The 27,592-nt window shown below is 49.8% G+C and overlaps 2 protein-coding genes across 2 annotated transcripts; one reads left to right on the top strand and one right to left on the bottom strand.

Moving 5' to 3' along the window:
- The first annotated feature begins 988 nt into the window (after positions 1-988).
- On the top strand, positions 989-16,692 carry chodl (chondrolectin). The gene is made up of 8 exons (XM_075452691.1): positions 989-1,213; positions 7,520-7,695; positions 7,873-8,039; positions 8,888-9,045; positions 9,124-9,174; positions 13,288-13,371; positions 13,450-13,546; positions 16,511-16,692. Exons 1-8 carry the CDS (start codon positions 1,123-1,125, stop codon positions 16,590-16,592), a joined length of 906 nt encoding a protein of 301 aa, XP_075308806.1. The 5' UTR covers positions 989-1,122; the 3' UTR covers positions 16,593-16,692.
- A 636-nt stretch (positions 16,693-17,328) lies between these two features.
- Positions 17,329-26,952, bottom strand: LOC142370198 (uncharacterized). Its single transcript, XM_075452673.1, has 3 exons — positions 26,357-26,952; positions 19,963-20,298; positions 17,329-19,878 (listed from the first exon to the last, which is right to left on the bottom strand). Exons 1-3 carry the CDS (start codon positions 26,655-26,657, stop codon positions 18,257-18,259), a joined length of 2,259 nt encoding a protein of 752 aa, XP_075308788.1. The 5' UTR covers positions 26,658-26,952; the 3' UTR covers positions 17,329-18,256.
- Positions 26,953-27,592: the final 640 nt, after the last annotated feature.

The following is a 27,592-nucleotide window of genomic DNA, read 5'->3' as shown; positions in this document are numbered from 1 at the left end:
AGTTTTGTGTTTTATCATGTTTTAGGTCTTGGTTTTTGAGTTCATGTATAGTTAGGTTTTGCCATTGTTTTTCACTCACTCAGTTCGTTAGGTTCACTCACTTCACCTGTTTTCCCAACCAGCTTCACTCATTCACCAATCACTCCCAGTCCTCTATTTAGTTTCCAGGTTTCCCCTTTCAGTTTGTCAGATCCTTTCTCCGTCATCCATGGTCCTTGTCATAGAAAGCTAAGTATTTATTCATTCAATGCCATGTCAAGTTCTTTGTTTGTTTTGTCAGTTTATTTTTGTAATCTGGCTCAGACGCGCTTTTTGTTTCAACTTTGTTTTTTGTGAAAATAAATTAAGTTTGCTTTTTGAAAGTCCGCATCCGTGTCTTACCTCACCCCCCCATCCTGACAATTTCAGCCTTTTGGAACAGAAGAAGAAGAAGTGTGGTTATTCTGTATTTCAGCCTTTTGGAACAGAAGAAGAAGAAGTGTGGTTATTCTGTATTTCAGCCTTTTGGAACAGAAGAAGAAGAAGTGTGGTTATTCTGTATTTCAGCCTTTTGGAACAGAAGAAGAAGAAGTGTGGTTATTCTGTATTTCAGCCTTTTGGAACAGAAGAAGAAGAAGTGTAGTTATTCTGTATTTCGGTGAGTTTTCAGGGCCGGATGTGCAGACGCAGCAGGAGCTGGGGGGCTCCCCGCCCCCAGCATGAGGCTGCAGACCTCGGCCTCTCCTCAGATTTGCTTTAATTCATTTAAACGTGCACGGCGGCGTGCACGGCGGCCGCTGTGTGTGAGTAATGAGGCGGAGCTCCTGCAGAGGGGGATCGATGCGGGGGAAGTGTTGCTCATAACTGCAGACATCAGGGGGAGATGCTCCGCTATTGATCAGCTGCTCTGCAGGAGCCAATCAGCCGAGGCCCCCGGTAAATAAATTAAAGTGTGTGGCCCCCCAGGGCTTAATGAAGAGGAGGGTCCAGCTGGGATGGATGGGGGGGAGGAGGCAGCCGGGGACCCTCCTCCTGCCCCCTGGCTCAGAGGGAAGAAGAAGAAGAAGAAGCAGCAGAGCAACATGAGGGCAGGACGCTGACGGCTGCAGACTCAAACACGCCATCCTCACTTTCTGGAGGAAGATGACTTCTTACAGAGCCCTGCTGCTGATGCTGGTGGGCGTTGTCATGGTTACGGGGGTCACCCGGGTGGATGCAGCGCGAGTGGTGAGCGGTGAGTGATGAAAACTTTCTGCTGCATGAGGCATGAATGGAGTCTGATGCTCGCTGTTCAGGGTGCAGAAGATGCAACGGACTCAGGCTGAGCCTCAAACTGAGCCTCAGCCGGGGCCGGAGCCTCAGTTTGAGCCTCAGTGTGAGCCTCAGTTTGAGACGGAGCCTCAGGTTGAGCCTCATCGGGATCGTTTCTGTCTCTGAGGTGTAAAAACCTTGGAAATCAACCCAAACTTCATGTTAGATTTAAAGCTTCACAGGTTACGGATCAAATCTGTCACCAAACTTCTGACTTTAACTGATTTAATCTGCTAATCATAGCCAAACAGAAGCATCATGTGCGTCCCTTCTGATGATGTGTAACCCATCAGCAGATGTTCTACATTAGAGCGAAGAAAACAGCTGTTAAATATCAAGCTTTAAATATTTTTAAATCACTTTTAAATATGTTTAATTCACATTTAAATATGTTTAAATCACTTTAAAATATTTTTAAATCACATTTAAATATGTTTAAATCACTTTTAAATATTCAAACCTGACTGAAAACCCAGGAGTTCCTCATCATGTTCAGCTTTGTACCCTTACAGTGAAGATAAACATTCATTAAATATGAACAGTGACACCTGCTGGTGCAGCAGCAGACTGCAGCCAACTGAAACTACTCTAAGGCAAAGTCCTTCCATTTACATTTATACTATTTTTATTGAATTCTTCAGTCTTCCTGCAGCGGAGGTTTGGTGAACTGGAAGCACATCTGACACCTGGTTCTCCTGAAATCTCCTGCTGTCCTCTCTGAGATCTCATCCTAATGGACCTAATGAACAAATTAATGAGTTTGGGCTTGAGTTTGAGCTTGGGTTTGAGTTTGGGTTTGGCTTGGGTTTGGGCTTGAGTTTGGGTTTGGGCTTGAGTTTGGGCTTGAGTTTGGGCTTGAGTTTGGGTTTGGGCTTGAGTTTGGGCTTGAGTTTGGGTTTGGGCTTGAGCTTGAGTTTGGGTTTGGGTTTGGGCTTGAGTTTGGGTTTGGGCTTGAGCTTGAGTTTGGGTTTGGGTTTGGGCTTGAGTTTGAGTTTGAGTTTGAGTTTGGGCTTGAGTTTGAGTTTGAGCTTGGGCTTGAGCTTGAGCTTGGGTTTGGGCTTGGGTTTGGGCTTGAGTTTGAGTTTGAGTTTGAGTTTGGGCTTGAGTTTGAGTTTGGGCTTGGGTCTGACTCCTGGTTCTCCTGAAATCTCCTGCTGTCCTCTCTGAGATCTCATCCTAATGGACCTAATGAACAAATTAATGAGTTTGGGCTTGAGTTTGAGCTTGGGTTTGGGTTTGGGTTTGGGCTTGAGTTTGAGTTTGAGTTTGAGTTTGGGCTTGAGTTTGAGTTTGAGCTTGGGCTTGAGCTTGAGCTTGGGTTTGGGCTTGGGTTTGGGCTTGAGTTTGAGTTTGAGTTTGAGTTTGGGCTTGAGTTTGAGTTTGGGCTTGGGTCTGACTCCTGGTTCTCCTGAAATCTCCTGCTGTCCTCTCTGAGATCTCATCCTAATGGACCTAATGAACAAATTAATGGGTTTGGGTTTGAGCTTGAGCTTGAGCTTGGGCTTGAGTTTGGGTTTGAGATTGGGCTTGAGTTTGGGTTTGGGTTAGGGCTTGAGCTTGGGCTTGAGTTAGGGCTTGGGCTTGAGCTTGGGCTTGAGTTAGGGCTTGGGCTTGAGTTTGGGCTTGAGTTTGGGCTTGAGTTTGGGCTTGTTGCTGGCTGGGTTGTAGCCGACGGTACACCGGAGTGGTGGTGACTGGGATGGCTGAAGACAAACTGGGCATAGATTCACATCCCTGAGGATGAAACCAGGATGAAAGTAAAGTGAGGAAAGGTGTGACAGATGAGGCCCCCCAGCAGTCTAGGCCTATAGCAGCTTAACTATGGGATGTTTCAGGATCATGTGAGCCATCCCTAACTATAAGCTTTATAAAAAATGAAAGTTTTAGAGATAACAACTTCAGTTTTGTCTGAATTTAGCAGCAGACAGTTCTGAGTCATCCAGGTCTTTATGTCTTTAAGACATGCTTGTAGTCTGACCAACCTATTGGGTTCATCTGGTTTTATAGATAAGTACAGCTGAGTATCATCAGCATAGCAATGGAAATTTATGCCATGCTGTCTAATAATGTTACCTAATGGAAGCATGTATAAAGTGAAAAGAATTGGTCCAAGCACAGAACCCTGGGGAACTCCATGACTTACTCTGGTGTGTGAGGAAGATTCTTCATTTACAAGAACAAACTGAAATCTATCAGATAAATATGACTTAAACCAGCCTAATGCAGTTCGTTTAATCCCAATAACATGTTCAAGTCTCTGTAATAAGATACTGTGATCGACCGTATCAAATGCAGCACTGAGATCCAACAGGACAAGCACAGACACAAGTCCGCTATCAGAGGCTAAGAGGAGATCATTGGTAACTTTCAGCAGTGCAGTTGACCTGCTGAGTTGCAGAGCGTCCTTTGTGGCGGTTCTTCTGTTATTTCCGGGTCAAAGCCCGGGACGGGACCTGTGGAGCACCAGGAAAGGATCCAGGCCAGTTTGGGTCCAGCTGGTTATCATCTGAACCACCTTTAAAGTCTGCTTTAGTCAGACTAAGACTATAATTAGTTTGGCTTGTTCCTCCATGGCTTCTTCATACTGTTGAAGAAAAGGACGTAACTCTTCTTACCCTAACCCTGAAAGTCCAGGGATGAACATGGGATTTAATCAGCTTGTGTTAGTGGGCAGTCAGTGATGATTTATCAGCTTCTGTGAAGACCCTGAGTGACTCTCAGAGGAGATAACAGTCAGACCTGCAGCCAGTTAAAGAGGAAACCCATTTTCTTTAAGAACAAACTGTCCGAAACCACAAAGTCAAGTTAATCAATAAAACAGTTTCCTTTAATCAAAGATATCGACTGAACATTATTCCCTGAAAGATGTGAGTCAGAGAGGAGCTATTAGATGGATTTTTACCAGAAACGCTCAGCTCTGCGATTAAACGTCTGTTTTAACCCAAACCGCCGACGCTCAGCTCTGCGGTTAAACGTCTGTTTTAACCCAAACCGCCAACGCTCAGCTCTATGGTTAAACGTCTGTTTTAACCCAAACCGCCGACGCTCAGCTCTGCGGTTAAACGTCTGTTTAAACCCAAACCGCCAACGCTCAGCTCTGCAGTTAAATGTCTGTTTTAAACCAAACCGCCAACGCTCAGCTCTGCAGTTAAATGTCTGTTTTAAACCAAACCGCCAACGCTCAGCTCTGTGGTTAAATGTCTGTTTTAACCCAAACCGCCAACGCTCAGCTCTGCGGTTAAACGTCTGTTTTAACCCAAACCTCCAACGCTCAGCTCTGCGGTTAAACGTCTGTTTTAACCCAAACCTCCAACGCTCAGCTCTGCGGTTAAACGTCTGTTTTAACCCAAACCTCCAACGCTCAGCTCTGCAGTTAAATGTCTGTTTTAACTCAAACCGCCAACGCTCAGCTCTGCGGTTAAACGTCTGTTTTAACCCAAACCGCCGACGCTCAGCTCTGTGATTAAACGTCTGTTTTAACCCAAACCGCCGACGCTCAGCTCTGCGATTAAACGTCTGTTTTAACCCAAACCGCTGACGCTCAGCTCTGCGGTTAAACGTCTGTTTTAAACCAAACCGCCGATGCTCAGCTCTGCGGTTAAAAGTCTGTTTTAACCCAAACCGCCGACGCTCAGCTCTGCGGTTAAACGTCTGTTTTAACCCAAACCGCCAACACTCAGCTCTGCAGTTAAATGTCTGTTTTAACCCAAACCGCCAACGCTCAGCTCTGCGATTAAACGTCTGTTTTAACCCAAACCGCCGACGCTCAGCTCTGCGGTTAAACGTCTGTTTTAACCCAAACCGCCGACGCTCAGCTCTGCGGTTAAACGTCTGTTTTAACCCAAACCGCCGACGCTCAGCTCTGCGATTAAACGTCTGTTTTAACCCAAACCGCCGACGCTCAGCTCTGCGGTTAAACGTCTGTTTTAACCCAAACCGCCAACACTCAGCTCTGCAGTTAAATGTCTGTTTTAACCCAAACCGCCAACGCTCAGCTCTGCGGTTAAACGTCTGTTTTAACCCAAACCGCCGACGCTCAGCTCTGCGATTAAACGTCTGTTTTAACCCAAACCGCCGACGCTCAGCTCTGCGGTTAAACGTCTGTTTTAACCCAAACCGCCGACGCTCAGCTCTGCGATTAAACGTCTGTTTTAACCCAAACCGCCGACGCTCAGCTCTGCGATTAAACGTCTGTTTTAACCCAAACCGCCGACGCTTAGCTCTGCGGTTAAACGTCTGTTTTAACCCAAACCGCCGACGCTCAGCTCTGCGGTTAAACGTCTGTTTTAAACCAAACCGCCGACGCTCAGCTCTGCGGTTAAACGTCTGTTTTAACCCAAACCGCCGACGCTCAGCTCTGCGGTTAAACGTCTGTTTTAACCCAAACCGCCAACGCTCTGTGGTTAAACGTCTGTTTTAACCCAAACCTCCAACGCTCAGCTCTGCGGTTAAACGTCTGTTTTAACCCAAACCTCCAACGCTCTGTGGTTAAACGTCTGTTTTAACCCAAACCGCCAACGCTCAGCTCTGCGGTTAAACGTCTGTTTTAACCCAAACCTCCAACGCTCTGTGGTTAAACGTCTGTTTTAACCCAAACCTCCAACGCTCAGCTCTGCGGTTAAAAGTCTGTTTTAACCCAAACCGCCGACGCTCAGCTCTGCGGTTAAACGTCTGTTTTAACCCAAACCGCCAACGCTCAGCTCTGCGGTTAAACGTCTGTTTTAACCCAAACCGCCAACGCTCAGCTCTGCGGTTAAACGTCTGTTTTAACCCAAACCTCCAACGCTCTGTGGTTAAACGTCTGTTTTAACCCAAACCTCCAACGCTCAGCTCTGCGGTTAAACGTCTGTTTTAACCCAAACCGCCGACGCTCAGCTCTGCGGTTAAACGTCTGTTTTAACCCAAACCTCCAACGCTCTGTGGTTAAACGTCTGTTTTAACCCAAACCGCCAACGCTCAGCTCTGCGGTTAAACGTCTGTTTTAAACGTCTGTTTTAACCCAAACCGCCAACGCTCAGCTCTGTGATTAAACTTCTGTTTTAACCCAAACCGCCGACGCTCAGCTCTGCGGTTAAACGTCTGTTTTAACCCAAACCGCCGACGCTCAGCTCTGCGATTAAACGTCTGTTTTAACCCAAACCGCCGACGCTCAGCTCTGCGGTTAAACGTCTGTTTTAACCCAAACCGCCAACGCTCAGCTCTGCGGTTAAACGTCTGTTTTAACCCAAACCTCCAACGCTCTGTGGTTAAACGTCTGTTTTAACCCAAACCTCCAACGCTCAGCTCTGCGGTTAAACGTCTGTTTTAACCCAAACCGCCAACGCTCAGCTCTGCGGTTAAACGTCTGTTTTAACCCAAACCTCCAACGCTCTGTGGTTAAACGTCTGTTTTAACCCAAACCTCCAACGCTCAGCTCTGCGGTTAAAAGTCTGTTTTAACCCAAACCGCCAACGCTCAGCTCTGCGGTTAAACGTCTGTTTTAACCCAAACCGCCAACGCTCAGCTCTGCGGTTAAACGTCTGTTTTAACCCAAACCTCCAACGCTCTGTGGTTAAACGTCTGTTTTAACCCAAACCTCCAACGCTCAGCTCTGCGGTTAAACGTCTGTTTTAACCCAAACCGCCGACGCTCAGCTCTGCGGTTAAACGTCTGTTTTAACCCAAACCTCCAACGCTCTGTGGTTAAACGTCTGTTTTAACCCAAACCGCCAACGCTCAGCTCTGCGGTTAAACGTCTGTTTTAAACGTCTGTTTTAACCCAAACCGCCAACGCTCAGCTCTGCGGTTAAACGTCTGTTTTAACCCAAACCTCCAACGCTCTGTGGTTAAACGTCTGTTTTAACCCAAACCGCCAACGCTCAGCTCTGCGGTTAAACGTCTGTTTTAAACGTCTGTTTTAACCCAAACCGCCAACGCTCAGCTCTGTGATTAAACTTCTGTTTTAACCCGGTTAAACAGCTTTGTGTGTTGGTCCACGTGGGCGTGCACGGGGCCTGATGGTGCACAGATATATATGGAGCTCTTTAGTGTCTCTAACAGGAAAGTGATGATGGTGCAGAAGAGAATCCAGCTAATCACTTAGAGGAGGTCTGAGGGAGGCAGTTTGAACCAGACAGTGAATTAATCACTGCTGCACACACGTGCACGCGCACGGGCACGCTGCTTCTGTCCGGCTGGTGAGGCAGTAACCATCAGTGACGGCGTGGTGGGCGGGGCTCTGTGTCTCTCAGGTCAGACGGTGTGCTCCGGGGGTCCCGAGCGTCCCTGCTATAAGATCGCGTACTTCCACGACGTGTCGAGCCGGCTGGCCTTCAGGGAGGCGCAGCAGGCCTGCGAGATGGATGGGGGGTCGCTGCTCAGCATCGAGGGTCCCGGAGAGCAGAGAGACATCGAGACCCTGCTGCAGGTGAGACGCACACCTGCTCAAGGGCTCCTCCCACCTACAGGCTCCTCTCTCCTCACAGGCTCCTCCCTCCTCCTCACATGCTCCTCCCTCCTCACAGACTCCTCCCTCCTCCTCACATGCTCCTCCCTCCTCACAGGCTCCTCCCTCCTCACAGGCTCCTCCCCTCCTCCCCTGCAGGCATTGCGTTCAGGAGCGGTGGGCGGAGCCAGAGGAAGAGGCGTTATAGCAGACGGTGATTTCTGGATCGGCCTGACGCGGGTGGACGGAGTCGACCAGACGCATCCAGAACTCACTTCCTGTCCGCAGCTGTACCAGTGGACCGACGGCAGCGTGGCGTCCTTCAGGTGAGTGTGACACCAGCGCCGCCTCAGGTGACCCGCCTCAGGTGACCCCGCCTCAGGTGACCCCGCCTCAGGTGAGCCGCCTCAGGTGAGCCGCCTCAGGTGACCCCGCCTCAGGTGACCCCGCCTCAGGTGAGCCGCCTCAGGTGACCCGCCTCAGGTGAGCCGCCTCAGGTGACCCGCCTCAGGTGACCCAGGTGACCTACCTCAAGTGACCCGCCTCAGGTGACCCCGGTGACCTACCTCAGGTGAGCCACCTCAGGTGAGCCGCCTCAGGTGACCCAGGTGACCTACCTCAAGTGACCCGCCTCAGGTGACCCGTCTCAGGTGACCCGTCTCAAGTGACCCGTCTCAGGTGACCCGTCTCAAGTGACCCGCCTCAGGTGACCCGCCTCAGGTGACCCGCCTCAGGTGAGCCGCCTCAGGTGACCCAGGTGACCTACCTCAAGTGACCCGCCTCAGGTGACCCGCCTCAGGTGACCCAGGTGACCTACCTCAAGTGACCCGCCTCAGGTGACCCGTCTCAGGTGACCCGCCTCAGGTGACCCGCCTCAGGTGAGCCGCCTCAGGTGACCCGCCTCAGGTGACCCGCCTCAGGTGACCCAGGTGACCTACCTCAAGTGACCCGCCTCAGGTGACCCGTCTCAGGTGAGCCGCCTCAGGTGACCCGCCTCAGGTGAGCCGCCTTAGGTGACCCGCCTCAGGTGAGCCGCCTCAGGTGAGCCGCCTCAGGTGAGCCGCCTCAGGTGACCCCGCCTCAGGTGACCCCGCCTCAGGTGACCCCGCCTCAGGTGACCCGCCTCAGGTGACCCGTCTCATACTTGGTAAGCACTCTGCTGGTCATGATGCAGGAACTGGTACTTCGATGAGCCGTCCTGTGGAGGCGAGGCCTGCGTTGTGATGTACCATCAGCCGACCGCACTTCCTGGTCTGGGCGGGGCTTATCTCTACCAATGGAACGACGACCGCTGCAACATGAAGCATAACTTCATCTGCAAGTATGAGCCAGGTAAAACAGCCAATGAGCTCGAGTCACTGCTACACACCTGTTGCCTTTTACCTTCATCCAATCAGCTGTTTCTTTCAGAGAGCCACCTGGTGAAGGAGCATGGAGACACACCTGGTGGGCGGGACTCAGGTGAGTCTCACCTGCAGATTTAATGTCTCACCTGCAGGTGTGACGGGCTTCTGCAGGTAACCTTTGGTGTTTTCCCATTTGTTTGAACTGATTCGTACTAAAGCGACCGAGGAACACCTGTAACATCTGTAACACCTGCAGCACCTGCAACACCTGCAGCATCTGTAACACCTGTAACACCTGCAGCATCTGCAACACCTGTAACAACTGCAGCATCTGTGAAACTTGTAACACCTGCAGCATCTGTAACATCTGTAACACCTGCAACAGTAACATCTGTAACACCTGTAACACCTGCAGCAGTAACACCTGTAACACCTGCAGCATCTGCAACACCTGTAACACCTGCAGGATCTGCAACACCTGTAACAACTGCAGCATCTGTAACACCTGTAACACCTGCAGGATCTGCAACACCTGTAACAACTGCAGCATCTGTGAAACTTGTAACACCTGTAACACCTGCAGAATCTGTAACATCTGTAACACCTGCAGCAGTAACATCTGTAACACCTGTAACACCTGCAGCAGTAACACCTGTAACACCTGCAGCATCTGTAACACCTCTAACACATGTAACACCTGCAGCATCTGCAGAATCTGTAACATCTGTAACACCTGTAACACCTCTAACACCTGCAGCAGTAACACCTGTAACATCTAACACATGTAACACCTGCAGCATCTGCAGAATCTGTAACATCTGTAACACCTGCAACAGTAACATCTGTAACACCTGTAACACCTGCAGCATCTGCAACACCTGTAACACCTGCAGGATCTGCAACACCTGTAACAACTGCAGCATCTGTGAAACTTGTAACACCTGTAACACCTGCAGAATCTGTAACATCTGTAACACCTGCAGCAGTAACATCTGTAACACCTGTAACACCTGCAGCAGTAACACCTGTAACACCTGCAGCATCTGCAACACCTCTAACACATGTAACACCTGCAGCAGTAACACCTGTAACATCTAACACATGTAACACCTGCAGCATCTGCAGAATCTGTAACATCTGTAACACCTGCAGCAGTAACATCTGTAACACCTGTAACACCTCTAACACCTGCAGCAGTAACACCTGTAACATCTAACACCTGTAGCACCTGCAGCATCTGCAGAATCTGTAACATCTGTAACACCTGCAGCAGTAACATCTGTCACACCTGTAACACCTGTAACACCTCTAACACCTGCAGCAGTAACACCTATAACATCTAACACCTGTAACACCTGTAACATCTGTAACACCTGCAGCAGTAACACCTGGAACATCTGTAATATCTAACACCTGCACCACCTGCAGCTGTAACACCTGTAACACCTGCAGCAGTAACACCTGTAACATCTAACACCTGTAACACCTGCAGCAGTAACACCTGTAACACCTGTAACATCGAACAGCAGTAACACCTGTAACACCTGCAGCAGTAACACCTGTAACATCTAACACCTGTAACACCTGCAGCAGTAACACCTGTAACACCTGTAACATCTAACAGCAGTAACACCTGTAACACCTGCAGCTGTAACACCTGCAGCAGTAACACCTGTAACATCTAACACCTGTAACACCTGCAGCAGTAACACCTGTAACACCTGTAACATCTGTAACACCTGTAACATCTGTAACACCTGCAGCAGTAACACCTGGAACATCTGTAATATCTAACACCTGCACCACCTGCAGCTGTAACACCTGTAACACCTGCAGCAGTAACACCTGTAACATCTAACACCTGTAACACCTGCAGCAGTAACACCTGTAACACCTGTAACATCGAACAGCAGTAACACCTGTAACACCTGCAGCAGTAACACCTGTAACATCTAACACCTGTAACACCTGCAGCAGTAACACCTGTAACACCTGTAACATCTAACAGCAGTAACACCTGTAACACCTGCAGCTGTAACACCTGCAGCAGTAACACCTGTAACATCTGTAACACCTGCAGCAGTAACACCTGTAACATCTGTAACACCTGCAGCAATAACACCTGTAACATCTGTAACACCTGCAGCAATAACACCTGTAACATCTAACACCTGTAACACCTGCAGCAGTAACACCTGTAACATCTGTAACACCTGCTGCAGTAACACATGTAACACCTGCAGCAGTAACACCTGTAACACCTGCAGCAGTAACATCTGTAACACCTGCAGCAGTAACACCTGTAACATCTAACACCTGTAGCACCTGCAGCATCTGCAGAATCTGTAACATCTGTAACACCTGCAGCAGTAACATCTGTCACACCTGTAACACCTGTAACACCTCTAACACCTGCAGCAGTAACACCTATAACATCTAACACCTGTAACACCTGTAACATCTGTAACACCTGCAGCAGTAACACCTGGAACATCTGTAATATCTAACACCTGCACCACCTGCAGCTGTAACACCTGTAACACCTGCAGCAGTAACACCTGTAACATCTAACACCTGTAACACCTGCAGCAGTAACACCTGTAACACCTGTAACATCGAACAGCAGTAACACCTGTAACACCTGCAGCAGTAACACCTGTAACATCTAACACCTGTAACACCTGCAGCAGTAACACCTGTAACACCTGTAACATCTAACAGCAGTAACACCTGTAACACCTGCTGCAGTAACACCTGTAACACCTGCAGCAGTAACACCTGTAACATCTGTAACACCTGCAGCAATAACACCTGTAACATCTAACACCTGTAACACCTGCAGCAGTAACACCTGTAACATCTGTAACACCTGCTGCAGTAACACCTGTAACACCTGCAGCAGTAACACCTGTAACATCTAACACCTGTAACACCTGCAGCAGTAACACCTGTAACATCTGTAACACCTGCTGCAGTAACACATGTAACACCTGCAGCAGTAACACCTGTAACATCTGTAACACCTGCAGCAGTAACACCTGTAACATCTGTAATATCTAACACCTGTACCACCTGCAGCTGTAACACCTGTAACACCTGCAGCAGTAACACCTGTAACATCTAACACCTGTACCACCTGCAGCTGTAACATCTGTAACACCTGCAGCAGTAACACCTGTAACATCTGTAATATCTAACACCTGTAACACCTGCAGCAGTAACACCTGTAACACCTGCAGCAGTAACACCTGTAACACCTGCAGCAGTAACACCTGTAACACCTGTAGCATCTAACACCTGTAACACCTGCAGCAGTAACACATGTAACACCTGTAACACCTGCAGCAGTAACACCTGTAACACCTGCAGCAGTAACACCTGTAACATCTGTAACACCTGCAGCAGTAACACCTGTAACATCTGTTACACCTGCAGCAGTAACACATGTAACACCTGCAGCAGTAACACCTGTAACATCTGTAACACCTGCAGCAGTAACACCTGTAACATCTGTAACACCTGCAGCAGTAACACCTGTAACACCTGCAGCAGTAACACCTGTAACATCTGTAACACCTGCAGCTGTAACAACTGCAGCATCTGTAACACCTGCAGCAGTAACACCTGTAACACATGTAACACCTGCAGCAGTAACACCTGTAACATCTGTAACACCTGCAGCAGTAACACATGTAACACCTGTAACATCTGCAGCAGTAACACCTGTAACATCTGTAACACCTGCAGCAGTAACATCTGTAACACCTGTAACATCAACACCTGTAACACCTGTAACATCTGTAACACCTGCAGTAGTAACACCTGTAACACCTGCAGCAGTAACACCTGTAACATCTAACACCTGTAACACCTGCAGCAGTAACACCTGTAACATCTGTAACACCCGCAGTAGTAACAGCTGTAACACCTGCAGCATCTGTAACACCTGTAACACCTGTAACATCTAACACCTGCAACACCTGCAGCATCTGCAACACCTGTAACATCTACAGCATCTGTAACACCTGCAGCATCTGTAACACCTCTAACATCTAACACCTGCAGCAGTAACACCTGTAACACCTGTAACATCTGGGACACCTGTAACACCTGCAGCTGTAACATCTGGGACACCTGTAACATCTGTAACACCTGTAACATCTGCAGCAGTGCGTCAGCAGCTTCAGAAACCACCAGGTGACCGTCTGTGTGTTCTCTGTGCCCTCAGCGGTGACTGCAGGTGGAAGTGTGGTCACTCAGTCTGCAGGCAGCGAGGAGGTTCCCCCACATGTCATCATCGCTGGAGCTTCAGGTAGGAATACCTGCGACCTGCTGTGATGTCACTGTGATGTCACTGTGATGTCACTGGTCTCATGCTGCACCTCAACAGGCATGCTGCTGCTCTACGTCGTCATCCCTACGATCCCGCTGCTGCTGCTCATCCTGGTGGCTTCTGGGACGTGTTGCTTCCAGATGCTCAGCAGCAGGTAAGACCACAGGAACTGCAAATCCCAGCATCCTCCTGGGGGGACATTCTTTAAGCAGAGCTCAAACATTCTGTGTTCTATAGGTGTTCTAGAGGTGCAGAACAGGTGTGTAGAACAGGTGCAGAACAGGTGTGTAGAACAGGTGTGTAGAACAGGTGCAGATCAGGTGTAGAAAAGGTGCGGAACAGGTGTAGAACAGGTGTGTAACAGGTGCAGAACAGGTGTGTAGAACAGGTGTGGAACAGGTACAGATCAGGTGTGGAACAGATGTGGAACAGGTGCAGATCAGGTGTGGAACAGGTGCGGAACAGGTGAAGATCAGGTGTAGAAGAGGTGCAGAACAGGTGTAGAACAGGTGCAGAAGAGGTGCAGAACAGGTGTAGAACAGGTGCAGAAGAGGTGTGGAACAGGTGTAGAACAGGTGCAGAAGAGGTGCAGAACAGGTGTAGAACAGGTGCAGAACAGGTGTAGAACAGGTGTGGAAAAGGTGTGTAGAACAGGTGTGTAGAACAGGTGCAGAACAGGTGTAGAACAGGTGTGGAAAAGGTGTGTAGAACAGGTGTGTAGAACAGGTGTGTAGAACAGGTGTAGAACAGGTGCAGAACAGGTGTAGAACAGGTGTGTAGAAGAGGTGTTTGGAACAGGTGTGGAACAGGTGTAGAAGAAGTGTGGAACAGGTGTGTAGAACAGGTGTGGAACAGGTGTAGAACAGGTGTGGACCAGGTGTGTAGAACAGGTGCAGAACAGGTGCAGAACAGGTGTAGAACAGGTGTGTAGAAGAGGTGTTTGGAACAGGTGTGGAACAGGTGTAGAAGAAGTGTGGAACAGGTGTGTAGAACAGGTGTGGAACAGGTGACTTACTGCCTTATTGCAGGTTTTATTGTTGCAGAACAGGTGTAGAAGAGGTGCAGAACAGGTGTAGAACAGGTGTGGAACAGGTGTAGAACAGGTGTAGAAGAGGTGTGTGGGACAGGTGTGTAGAACAGGTGTAGAACAGGTGTGTAGAACAGGTGTGGGACAGGTGTGTAGAACAGGTAGAACAGGTGTGGGACAGGTGTGTAGAACAGGTGTAGAACAGGTGTGGGACAGGTGTGTAGAACAGGTGCAGAACAGGTGTGTAGAACAGGTGTGGGACAGGTGTGTAGAACAGGTGTGTAGACCAGGTGTGTAGAACAGGTGTGGGACAGGTGTGTAGAACAGGTGTAGAACAGGTGTGTAGAACAGGTGTGGCACAGGTTTGTAGACCAGGTGTGTAGAACAGGTGTGGGACAGGTGTGTAGAACAGGTGTAGAACAGGTGTGGGACAGGTGTGTAGACCAGGTGTGTAGAACAGGTGTGGGACAGGTGTGTAGACCAGGTGTGTATAACAGGTGTGTAAAACAGGTGCAGAACAGGTGACTTACTGCCTTATTGCCTTCATGTTCCCATGAACCCACTCATCTCAGGTTTTATTGTTCACTCTGGGATCAGGTTTTTAAACATGGAGGTCTCCATAAGCCCACCTAACCCCAAAGAACTGGCTCTGAACCAGAACTGGAGCCACTTTTATCACTTTTTATGAATTATCTGTTTAAATGGACGAGCAGCCTGAGGCGTCTGGCATCAGTTCAGGTGTTTGACGCAGTGAGAATCTGCAGAATCGGCTCAGTCTGACTGCAGCTTCCTTAAAGAGACCCACAAAGATCCAAGGGAACTATTCAGAGGAACTAAAGCCTGTAACAGCTGACAGGACAGACTCAGGAGAAGCTGGGCAGAGTGAGCCAGCTGACACCCACACAGGGGCGGAGCCAGGGGTGAGTAGGGGTGGAGCAAGGGAAGAGAGGGGCGGGGCCAGTGAGGGGTCAGGTGTTTTTCCTCTCACTGTAGATATATATATATATATATAAATAAATATTAGGGCTCGGTGAGTTAACTCGTTAATTATTTAACGCCGATAAATATTTTATCGCGCATTAACGGAGGTTTTAGAATTTATTTTATTTTGTAAAAATCTGTTGCTCACAGCGACGCACTTCCGGTTATTTTCACAAAATAAAATACCCGTTGCCTTTTATCACAGGGAAAGCAATTCCGATACAATTGGTGCTTTTGTTTTGAAAACAGGAAGTGAACCTACCCTCGTTGTAGCTAGCTTGAAACTGCCGTTTTGACAGGAAATGACGATCGGCGACGTCACGTTACGTTGCATCTTGGGTAGTTTGAGTATGAGTAGTAACCTCATGATGCATACCCAACATTTCGGAGAATCGAGTATGCATCCGGGAACTTAAAAAAAGTTAAAGTTAGTAGGAGAAGTCTGCGGTTTCGAACACAGCCGTTGGGTATGGTCACGTGACCAGACTGCACGGCTGCGTCTGATTGGTGGAACACAGTCAGGTGGTAGAGCCTTTGGCGGAAGTCTCTCTCTCTGTCAGAATAAAACATTAAAATGAGGCGTACGTGGGGGGATAAAAATAATGAGGCGTAGAATACCAAAGAGGTAAGAAGAAAAGTAACCAGCTCATTGTAGCCTAATGTAGCGGAGTAAGAGGACAGCTTCTGCTGCACACATCTACTCAAGGAAAAGTAAAAAGTATAGAGATTTAAAACTACTCCTAGAAGTTTAATGTTTTCAGAAACTTACTCAAGTAAATGTAACTCGTTACTACCCACCTCTGGTACCATTTTAGCTACTTTTAGTTTCAGGAACCATCTTCAGTCTGACAATCAACCATGAATGAAGCTCCGCCCCCTAATTTGCATAATGAAGCAGAAACGCATACATGGAAGTAAGTAAAGGGGAGAAAATGTTTGGTGAAATAAAAGTAACATAAAGAAATAGATATTTTGTAGGGAATTAAATCGATTTAAAGTACTACAGAAATAAATATTGGAATAACAAAGAAATGACAGCAGGGATAGGCTCCACCCCCCCTCATTTAAAACCAGCTGACATCGATGATGTCATCACTTCTGTCCCCACAGCCACCCCCGCACGAAGACCGGCGCCGGCCACCCGAACCTGTGGATCTCCGGGACGCCCAAAGCCGACGCCATGGAGGTGTGACATCACCGGCAGAGATGATGTCACTGCACGGCTCAGCCAATCATCAGAGACTTGTTATTATTTCTAATGAAACTACACTTCCCACACAACCCTGACGATGTTGGACCGAGCGTCTGCAGCTGATGGCGTTAATGAAGGAGGGCGAGGGTCAGCGGGGGGGGATGAGCCTGTGCAGGGGGCGGGGCCTGTGCAGGGTTTGATATCACAGTGAGCTGATGGAGTTAATGAGCCACTTCTTCACCCTGAAACTATCAGCTGATGTTTACTATTGATTGTTGGATGTTTCTGAATATTAGGCCACACCCCCCATGACATCACTGCCTCTGTTTAACTTTCTGTGTGAGTTTGTGCTCAAAAGTTCTGAGAATTCTACATGTTCCATAATAAACTGAAAAGAATAAACCCCTCTGACAATCGTCTCAGGTCCGAGTCCGCCTCTGGTAACCATGACTACCGCTCCATTTCCGCCTCTGGTAACCATGACTACCGCTCCGTTTCAGGTTCACGTCGCCACTTTGAATCCCCGACACTTAACCCTCGTTTCCACCGGTGATCCCGTCTAAAAGTCCCGGTTATATATTATATTATTATAATATTCCAGGTTTCAGCCTCCACCTGCAGCTGGATCCGGGCTGTGATTGGCTCACAGCTGGATCCCTCCCGGCTGTGATTGGCTCACAGCTCTGAAGGGTTTAACTTATTACTGATCTGTTGAAAGGAGGCGACAGAGACGCTGATCGGTTCAGGTTTTAATAACATTTAGAAACACTGAAATTATTCTAAACGGGTTCAGAACTCAGACATTAAACTCTTTACTGCAGCCCTTCGGTTCTGCTGATTTCTCAGAACTTTTGGGTTTCTAACAGAACTTTGGGACTCAGAGGATCCTGGTCCGACTGGATCCTGCCATCGGTCAGGATCTGGGTCAGAACTTACAGAAACTCGATGGAATCATCAATAAAAACCTTTAAACTCCTGAGATGCTGTTTATTATTCTTCAGTTTTACCAAAGAAAACATCTAAAACAGGTTCTACACGCAGTTCTGCTGGTGCTGATCCGGTTTAATCTCAGCCTCATGGCGCCACCTGCTGGAGGAAAACGGGTTTTAAAAGTACGGAGCACCAACAGGGTCAAAGTACCGAAGGACCCGAACTCACCAGAGTTTCCACAGAACCTTCAGAACTTTGACCTTGCAGGTTGGTTCTGCAGAACCGCAGTGGAACCGGGTTTTCTGACCGGGCCGCCGGACCTCTGAACCCACCTGAAGGTTCAGCTCTGGGTTCTGTTTGATGGGTTCAGGTGGTTCTGAGGTCCGACGGCTCGATCCCGAACAGAACAGAACCCGAACAGATCCAGAACACAGAAAACACGTGAAGCAGCTCGTTTTTCATCTGTTTATCATCACAACAGGAAGTGGTCAGAACCGGCGGCGCCGCAGTCACTGAGCAGCCAATCACAGTCCATGTCCGAGCGAGCGGCGCCGCACAGTCCAGCAGTAAAACCACTGCAGCCAATCAGCTGCCTCCGTCCGTGCCTTCACAACAAAACACCGTTTCCATGACGACCAGGACCACATGACGCTGCTTCCTTTGACAACGTTCTGTTCATAAGTTCCACCGGCGCCCCGGCTCCGGGCGCCCTGCGTTAGCTCTGAGCGTCCCCGTCAGGTGGTGTCCAGCTGCTCCACCTCGTCCTCGTTAGGCTCCGCCTCCAGCTGCTCGTTAGGCTCCGCCTCCAGCTGCTCCACCTCGTCCTCGTTAGGCTCCGCCTCCAGCTGCTCCACCTCGTCCTCGTTAGGTTCCGCCTCCAGCTGCTCGTCAGGCCCCGCCTCCAGCTGCTCCACCTCGTCAGGCTCCGCCTCCAGCTGCTCCACCTCGTCAGGCCCCGCCTCCAGCTGCTCCACCTCGTCAGGCCCCGCCTCCAGCTGCTCCACCTCGTCCACGGCCACCACTGTCTCCTCCTGCTTGTACACGAGCACGTCGGGCATGTCCACGTCGTCCTCGAACAGCAGGGGCGTGTCCTCGGCGGCGGGCGGCGGGCCCACGCCGTGCATGCGCTTCCTGTGCTGCTGCAGGTTCCCGTGGCGGTTGAAGCGGGCGGGGCACAGCTCGCAGGCGTACGGCCGCTCGCCCGTGTGGATGATGACGTGCCGGGCGAGCTGCGAGCGGCACTTCTTGTCTTTGCCGCAGACGTGGCACACGAAGCTCTCGGGGGGCCGGGCGCCGTTGGCGTGCACCACCTCGCGGTGGCGCTTGAGGTGGCTGAGGCGGCGGAAGCGGCGGCTGCAGAAGTCGCAGGCGAACGGGCGCACCTCGCTGTGGATCAGGGCGTGGCTGGCCAGCAGCGAGCGGAAGCGGAAGACGCGGCTGCAGACGGGGCAGGGGAAGGCGTGCACGGCGCCGGCGTTCCTGCGGCGGCTGGCGGCGTGCAGCTCCTCGCTGGCCCGCGCCTTCAGGTGCACGCGGGCGTGGTGCTGCCGCAGGCAGGCGGCGCGCTGGAAGCTGCGCAGGCACACGCCGCAGCGGTGCGGCTTGTCGCCCGTGTGGATGCGGGCGTGAGTGGCGAGCAGCGCCTCGGACTTCAGCCGCTTCCCGCAGACGCCGCAGGTAAAGGGCGCGTCGGGCGCCGGGCCGTCCTCGCCGCCCCTGGCGTGCACCAGGATCTTGTGGCGCTTCAGCTGGTACTGGCGGGCGAACTTGCGGCCGCAGATGTCGCAGAGGTGCGGGCGCTCGCCCGTGTGCGTCTGGAAGTGGATGGCGAGCTGCGAGCGGCACTTGAACTCTTTGCCGCAGAGGTCGCAGAGCAGCGAGGGCGGCCGCGGCGGCTCGGCGGCGCCGTCCACGTGCACCACCCTCCGGTGGTGCTCCAGGTCGTTGGTCCTCATGTAGGCCTTGGGGCAGAGCTCGCAGCGGTGCGGCTTCACGCCCGAGTGGATCACCTCGTGAGTCTTCAGCCGCGAGCGGCAGCTGAACGTCTTCCCGCAGACGGCGCACAGCCACGCCGGCGCCACGCGGCGCTTCTCCAGCCGCGCCACGCCGCCGGGGTGCAGCCGGCTCAGGTGGTGCTGCAGGTTGTCGCGGCGGTTGAAGCGCAGCTCGCACAGGTGGCAGGCGAACGGCTTCTTGCCCGTGTGGATGAAGGAGTGGCGCGCCAGGCTCGACTTGTTCTTCATCACTTTGCCGCAGACGTCGCACACCGTGCTGTCCAGCTCCAGCTTCACCGCGCGCAGCAGTGCATGCTGGGAGTCCGGCTGCACGCCGCCCAGAGGGGGAGGGGCGTCCTCACCTGGAGGGAGACACGGACCCGTCAACAGAACCGTCAACAGAACCAGACATCAGGGAGAACAGAACCGGTTCTGTTGGGACTCACCTCCTTCGGGGGGGCTCCAGTTGGGGTCGCCCGTGTCGTCCTCCACGGTTACCCCCTCCTCTTCCTCCTCTTGCCCCTCCTCTTCCTCTCGGGGGTCCGGGGGTCCGCGGCGGCGCCGGCTGCGCTGTGGATGACTTCGCCGGGCGACGCTGAAGCTCTGGGGCGGCGGCCTCTTCCGGCTCCTGGTCCTGGGCGGGGTGGGTTCGGCGGACGGTTTGACGGGCGGTCGGATGGTTCTGGTTCTGGTCCGGTTGGGGGTGCAGTGCTGCAGCAGCGTGCCGCCGTCCGGCCCGTCGGGTCGGACCGTCAGACACTGCAGCAGCATGGCAGACGAGCCTGTGGACAGAGTTCAGAGGGTCAGACCGGGACCTGGGTTAGGGTTAGGGTAGGTAACCTGGCTCTGGACTGGTTCTGTTCATTGGTGCCGGGTCGTGTCTGCTCAGAGGTGTCCGGGGTAAAGGAGGGTGTTCTGCCCCCAGCGGCAGAAACTAGTTCTGGTTTAATTACGGCCCAAAAAATGACCCGAAGTGGCTTCTGTGTGAGATAAAATAAAGATGGAGGCAGTAAACCTAACCAAACCTAACCCAGTGACCCATCAGCTGCTCATCAGGTAACTGGTTACACGCTGAGACTGACACTCATCATTCGTTCATTCATCATCTTTTAATTCTTTGAACCAACATCGCCCTCATGGCGCCGTTTAAAGCGATACAATGTAACTTCTCAAAAAGCCCACTCTGGAGCTCCCCCTACAGGCTTGGAGGTAATGTACGGTTACACTGTCGTAAATACAACACCCTTTCACTTTCACTTTCACGTTTGTTGACGAACCGGCGAGGAGTCCGAAGGTGCAAGCTATGTCGACCGAGAAGGTAAGAGTAATCAAATGTACCTGGGAGCGTGAGAGGGGTCTATTTGTTTTTGCGGTAGGTGTGCCAGAAAGCAAGTCGAAGTACTTCCGCTCAGCTCCCGGGCCGCCACCGGGCCGCCACCGGGCCGCCACCGGGCCGCCACCGGGCCGCCACCGGGCCGCCACCGGGCCGCCACCGGGCCGCTCCAGCAAAGTTACATAGCGCAGTTATTCCAACTCAGACCCCCGAAGGGCATAGGAGACAGGCCAATCGTAATATTAAAACTCATTCTAGCCACACAATGTTTTCAAGCTGTTATTTTAAGGTAGAAATGTTACATAGTATTGCTTTAACCGCCACATCTGTCAACCCTCTGACATCATCAGTCCAGATCAGTTCAGATGGAGGAAATGGTAAAGAAGGTGGAAGAAAGATGGAGGGAAGATGGAGGAAGGGTGGAGGAAGGGAAGAGGAGTGGAGGAAATATTAAAGGTGGAGGAAAGATGGATGGCTTGGCCCTATTTTCTCTCCCTTCGTATCACTGCCACCTGTTACGGTGTTTGCTGCTCGCGCTGCGCTTCGGTCTGCACAGCAGGCAGTGATACGAAGGGAGAGAAAATAGGGCCAAGAGACTGTGAGCTCTGACTTTTTCCTGGAGAACCATTTTGTGATGCAAATGTATTACGGTGCGTTCACACCAAACGCGATGCGAATATTCGCACCGCCTTCATCGCGCGATTGTTGCCGCAGGTGTAAATTAAATTCCATCGCCTCAAACGCCTCTTTCGCGCGAGTAAAAAACGAGTGAATAGCTCAAGGGGCTATCCATGGCTGATCGCGTCCTTGTACCTGCTGTGGCAGTCCGAGATTCGTCTGAAACGCACACGCCGTCGTGTCTGGGTCAGTGACATCATCCGGTGGTGCATTCAGCTCGGATAATTTCATCGCCTTCTCCAGGAGTTGCGTCTGGATGACGGCCGCCTCCAGCGGCACCCCAGGCCCACCAGGACCCAGCCCGACGACCCGCTTGGGAGGACCGGCGCCTGCAGCCGGCGTCCCGCCGAGAGATCACGGCACCGATCCTCCCGAGCAGGCCACCAAACTGGGTCCCGGCAAGCCCGAAACACCGCTGGAAGCGGCCGCCACGGGAGGATCGGTGCCGTGATCTCTCGGCGGGACGCCGGCTGCAGGCGCTCCGCAGCTGGGCCGCGGCTCCGTTTCAGCTGCGGGGCGCCTGTGGCATGGTGTCCTGCCGAGTGATCGGGGCGCCGGTCCTCCCGAGCGGGTCGTCGGGCTGGGTCCTGGTGGGCCTGGGGTGCCGCTGGAGGCGGCCGTCATCCAGACGGAACTCCTGGAGAAGGCAGTGATTTAATTTTTTTATTTTATTTTGTCAGGGACCATGTGCAAAGTACATTAATTACAAAGTAAAGAGATGACCTGCACCAGATTGTAGCTTAGAAGCTAATTTCCATCTGCAGTCCCATCTGCACGTCACAGACACGACTCCATTTCAGCTGCGGAGCGCCTGTCCATCTGTCTCCATGTCACTGTCGTCCAGAATCTCAACGCTGATAGGCTGTCTGGCGCGAATATTTCGCCAAAGTTGGATTTTTTGAACTCGCGCGAATCGCGTATTTTCACTCGCGCGGCGGCCACCGCACCGCCTCACCGCTCCTCACCGCGCCGCCGGCTCGAATCCGCGTCTAATCGCGTCTTTGCATTGACTTTGTATGTAATCGCATCGCCCGACCGCGTCTGGTGTGAACGCACCGTTACTCTGTTGAACGCATATTGTTTTGAGAAGCTAAACGCTTTATTTTTTAAACCCCAGCCAACTAGCCGGACTACCTTCATCAACACCAAAACGAGGCTGGAACTCTGCTCACAGGACGCAGCAGGGGGTAAGAAGATGTTCAGAAATGATGCTGCTGATATGGGATGTTACACAGCTTCATGTCAGAAGAGGCGAACTGTCCCTTTAAAGAGGCGAACTGTCCCTTTAAAGAGGAGAACTGTCCCTTTAAAGAGGAGAACTGTCCCTTTAAAGAGGCGAACTGTCCCTTTAAAGTGCAGCCTGAGTTTTAACCCTTAACCTTCGTCTTGTGTTAGGGTCGGCCGTTTTTAGGTTTGAAATGCATAACATAACCATATAAATTTGTTTATTGCATCAAGGCTTTATGACTGTCAGGAACCTCCATTTCAACAAAATAAAACAATAAAAATTGTTTTCACTAAATTATAAAATGCTCTGGTTGAAATGAAGACCTTTGTGTTGTTAGGGTCGGTTTCCACCCAGTTGTAAAAATAAGATTATAAAGCAATAATTAGAGCCAAAACTGAAATCACAAGTTCACTGTCAGCCAATCGTGTGAGCTTTAGGGGATTCTCATTTTGCCTTGTTTTAGGGTTACCCCCAACCCATTTTTTTTATTGAAATCAAGGGGTATACTGACAAAAACAAGGCCCAGGGGCCCACACCAAAAATACTAAAACCAATATTTTTACAGATAAGGAAGCTTAACAAGGTAACCGAGAGATGAGAAACAAATTGGATGATGGATTATTGTTTCTGGTGTATTCTACTACAGAATTAAAAACACGGGTCAAAACCGACTCGTTAACACAAGAGATGGCAACAGGGAACTAACACAAGACGAAGGTTAGGTCAGAGCCAGCAGCCCGAGGTCAGCAGAGGCTTTCTGTTCAGACGCCAGAGAAAAGTCAGAAATGATTTAAAACGCTCCGCAGCACGTCTCCAGACTCTTTTAAAACCCCAAGACCTAAACTTTATGTACTTGTAACTTGTGTGCCTACTTCATTGGGACTGTGTTTATTAGAAATGTTCATTTTTATAGGCTAGCATTATATATAAACTTTATTACAGGCTCTAGGCCCAATAGGAGGACATACAACATATACATAAAAAATAGGCATTAAGAGAAGAGAGAAGAGGGGAAAAAAGACAAAAGCAATGATGTATGTACAAACATACTATCAGTCATGACAGTCTTAAAAGGCAGCCATACCAATGCTTCCACATGTAGGATTGATATCTGACAGAGCTGCAGCCGGGGCTGGTGAGAATCCTTATAATACAGTTAGAGACTTATCCAGGCGACACATGAACTCAAACATTAGGTTCCTTAAGAGAGCCTGTAAAGTACTCAGTCCTGAGTCACTGCAACTCCGAGGCTTTTTCAGCACTATCCTCAGGCAGGCATTACATGCTAGTTGCAGTTTACGCAGGGTCTCTGTTCTGTAGCTGAGCCGTAATGGCGCTGCATACAGAGGAGTACAGTAGGCATGAAACAAGCTTACTTTCACATCAGCAGAACAGAACAGAAATGTTCTGACTAACATGTTTGCTTGGACATACAGCATTCGTCTCTGCCTAAACATGTCAGCATCATCTTCCAACTTGTCAGTGATAATGTGCCCAAGATATTTTGTACTGCTTGATACACACAGTGATTGCCCTGACAGGTAAAACGTTGGGAAGAGCACTTTGTGATCCTCCTTGGCTCTACATATCAACACAACACTCTTTTTTGCATTGTACTGTACATGAAACTCAACCCCATACTCAGAGCACACAGTCAGGAGCTGCTGAAACCCAACAGTGCTGGGGACATAACAGCCAGGTCGCCTGCATACATCATGGTGTAAAACAGTGTTCCAGGTCGCCTGCATACATCATGGTGTAAAACAGTGTTCCAGGTCGTCTGCACACATCATGGTGTAAAACAGTGTTCCAGGTCGTCTGCATACATCATGGTGTAAAACAGTGTTCCCTGTCGTCTGCATACATCATGGTGTAAAACAGTGTTCCAGGTCGCCTGCATACATCATGGTGTAAAACAGTGTTCCCTGTCGTCTGCATACATCATGGTGTAAAACAGTGTTCCCTGTCGTCTGCATACATCATGGTGTAAAACAGTGTTCCAGGTCGTCTGCACACATCATGGTGTAAAACAGTGTTCCAGGTCGCCTGCATACATCATGGTGTAAAACAGTGTTCCAGGTCGCCTGCATACATCATGGTGTAAAACAGTGTTCCCTGTCGTCTGCATACATCATGGTGTAAAACAGTGTTCCAGGTCGCCTGCATACATCATGGTGTAAAACAGTGTTCCAGGTCGCCTGCATACATCATGGTGTAAAACAGTGTTCCAGGTCGCCTGCACACATCATGGTGTAAAACAGTGTTCCAGGTCAGACGTCCTGTCTTACACCTCCCCAATTGTTTGGAGAGGTTGTCCATGTATAGGTTGAAGAGGGCTGGAGATAGAAGTCCCCCTTGTCTAACTCCATTGCCTACACAGGAATGAGTAGATAGACTGTTTCCCCATTTCACCTGCATATGCTGATTAGCATTCCAGTAAACCAGAATACGTATGATGCTTCCAGGTACACCCCTAAGCATGAGAAGAGCTTATGGTGATTCACTCTATCAGACGCCTTAGAAGCATCAATAAGCCCCAGAAATATTGTAGAGCCATGCTTTCTGTAGGATTCAACAGTTTCTTTCAAGGCATAAATACATAGATCTGTGCTGTGCATAGGCTTAAAACCAAATAGATTTTCAGTGGTATAAATGAACTCTAATACCTTAGAGAGAATGCTGGCTAAGGCAATGGGTCTGTAGTTATCCATACTCCTGTTTTACCTGCCTTGTCCTTAATGACAGGCACTAATGTAGCTGTGAGCATAGCGTCAGGTAGCACCCCATGTGTCATCAGCCCAGTGAGGCAAATAGACAACAATGCTGCAATTCTAGGGCTAGCTAACTAGCATGGAAAACCTCATTGGGTGTGAAGTGAATCACTTCCTCATTTAGCTTGCCTACACAATAGGGTTCACTTTTGATGCAACTAAACAGAGCTGCATCTTTCCAGAACTCACTTACATTATTATCAAGCAGGTTAGTTGCCATAGAGTGCGCTCTTAAGGCTTGCTCATGTTTCCCTACAAAGCGCACCGTATATTTATATCTGGCATTGGCAAGTTTCTTATGCTATATGTATTCAATGAACAAACGCATTATTCACAGTAAATTATGCTTTTACTGACGAAAACGTTTCAAAACATGAAAATCACAAGTACATGTCAACAGAGCTCAGCAGTGACGTTAGGAACATGTGTCAGACCGGGCTAAGCACGCCTGTATTAGCATGTATTAGCATGTATTAGCATGTATTAGCATGTATTAGCATGTATTAGGCTAACACAGTGCGTGAGCAGTTAGTAAAATGAGAGTTTTAGAGCCTACCTTCCTATTTCTCAGTTCAGCATGCTGTAAAATCCTACCACACATTTATTTTCCATACTTATTAAGACTTTCAAGGCTTGCACAAAGCACCCTGTACTTTAAGTGTTAATCGTCTTATTTTATGATTCCCTGCCTGTTTGAGATTAAAAAAACTAAAGTTTTGCTTGATATAAGATTATACTGTTAAGTTGAAGACTTAAAATAAGAAATTAATTCTTAAAACAAGAAAAAATATCTAGCACCTCTAAATGTAAGGTGTTTTTTCTTGGCTCACCTGAGTGCCTCCAGCTGAGCTGCTGACTCAGCAGGTCCACCTGCACGCCGGCGTCCTTCATCTCCGCCCCGTCGCTCTGGCAACCCACCTCCCTCCGCTCCTTCCTCGCCTCCTTCTCCTGCTCCCTCGCCTCCTTCTCCTGCTCCCTCGCCTCCTTCTCCTCCTTCCTCGCCTCCTTCTCCTCCTTCCTCGCCTCCTTCTCCTCCTTCCTCGCCTCCTTCTCCTCCTCGGGACTCTCCCACTGGCAGCCCACCTCCCTGCTGCGCGCCCCCTCTCTCAGCAGGAGCGCGCACACCTCCATCTCTGCTCCACCTGCCGGGAAATCACGTGACCACAAGCTGACTGACGAAAGTTTTCAGGCTGTTGTCAAGCTGCGTGCGCGCCTGAGAGCACGTGGACAACACACACCACAGGAACGTGCTCTTCTGAGGCGGCGCGTGACTCCCTTAAAAACAACCTGAGAGCGCGCGCTCCGCCGTGACGTGGGACTGAAAAGAAAAAGCCTCTGAAACCGAACCTGAGGTTCTGAGGACCCACACCTCCGGTCACCAGGCCGCGCCGGAACCACTCCGTCTGCTTCCGCCTTCCTGCTTCTTCTTCTTCTCCCCCAGTTCTCTGCTGCAGGCTGCGCTCTGCCGCCACCCGCGGCCACAAGTGGAACTGCAGCAGATACCCGGAAGCGCCAGAAAAACACGTAAAACACCAGAAAAGAAGAGACGGAAGCTTTTTCTTTTTATTGTTTTAACTCATTATTAAAATATGCTCCTGCACATTTAACTCCAACAACACCGAAATATAATATTATTTAAAACACATTTATTAAGAATAATCAATAAGATAAAATGTCTTTTGTAGATATAAACTGGTAAATGCCTGTGTTACACCAGCAAGTATTTGAACTGAAAGTATATATATATATATATATATATATATATATATATATATAAACTTAATGTTGAGAAAAATAAATACTTTAGTATAATGAACTAAATCTGTGTACAAAACTGAACTGAACATCGATGTCTGTAAGAGCAGATCTATGTTCATTGTTGTGTGTAAAGGAAGTGTCCTTTAAACTCATTCACAGGATCCACCCTGCTAAAGACCACCTAAAGAAGTTCAACTCTAACATTATTGTGAACTGTACCTTCTGTGACCTTTGCCCTGAGGCCATTACTCATTTGTTCTGGTTGTGTCCTCATTGTAAAGATTTCTGGAAACATTTTTGTAATTTTG

The sequence above is a fragment of the Odontesthes bonariensis genome, chromosome 20 (genome assembly GCF_027942865.1).
Source record: "Odontesthes bonariensis isolate fOdoBon6 chromosome 20, fOdoBon6.hap1, whole genome shotgun sequence".
Classification (NCBI taxonomy): domain Eukaryota; kingdom Metazoa; phylum Chordata; class Actinopteri; order Atheriniformes; family Atherinopsidae; genus Odontesthes; species Odontesthes bonariensis.
The sequence above is the reverse complement of the archived record's forward strand: the minus strand, read 5'-3'. Positions and strand labels throughout refer to the sequence as shown.

Excerpts from the sequence above, each read along its gene's own strand:
- chodl (XM_075452691.1), top strand. The coding sequence starts at position 1,123 with ATGACTTCTTACAGAGCCCTGCTGCTGATGCTGGTGGGCGTTGTCATG. Across the intron at positions 7,696-7,872 it reads ACATCGAGACCCTGCTGCAG|GCATTGCGTTCAGGAGCGGT; the intron begins GTGAGACGCACA and ends CCTCCCCTGCAG. Across the intron at positions 8,040-8,887 it reads GGCAGCGTGGCGTCCTTCAG|GAACTGGTACTTCGATGAGC; the intron begins GTGAGTGTGACA and ends GTCATGATGCAG.
- LOC142370198 (XM_075452673.1), bottom strand. The coding sequence starts at position 26,657 with ATGGAGGTGTGCGCGCTCCTGCTGAGAGAGGGGGCGCGCAGCAGGGAG. Across the intron at positions 20,299-26,356 it reads GCTCAGCTGGAGGCACTCAG|GCTCGTCTGCCATGCTGCTG; the intron begins GTGAGCCAAGAA and ends CTCTGTCCACAG. Across the intron at positions 19,879-19,962 it reads CTGGAGCCCCCCCGAAGGAG|GTGAGGACGCCCCTCCCCCT; the intron begins GTGAGTCCCAAC and ends GTCTCCCTCCAG.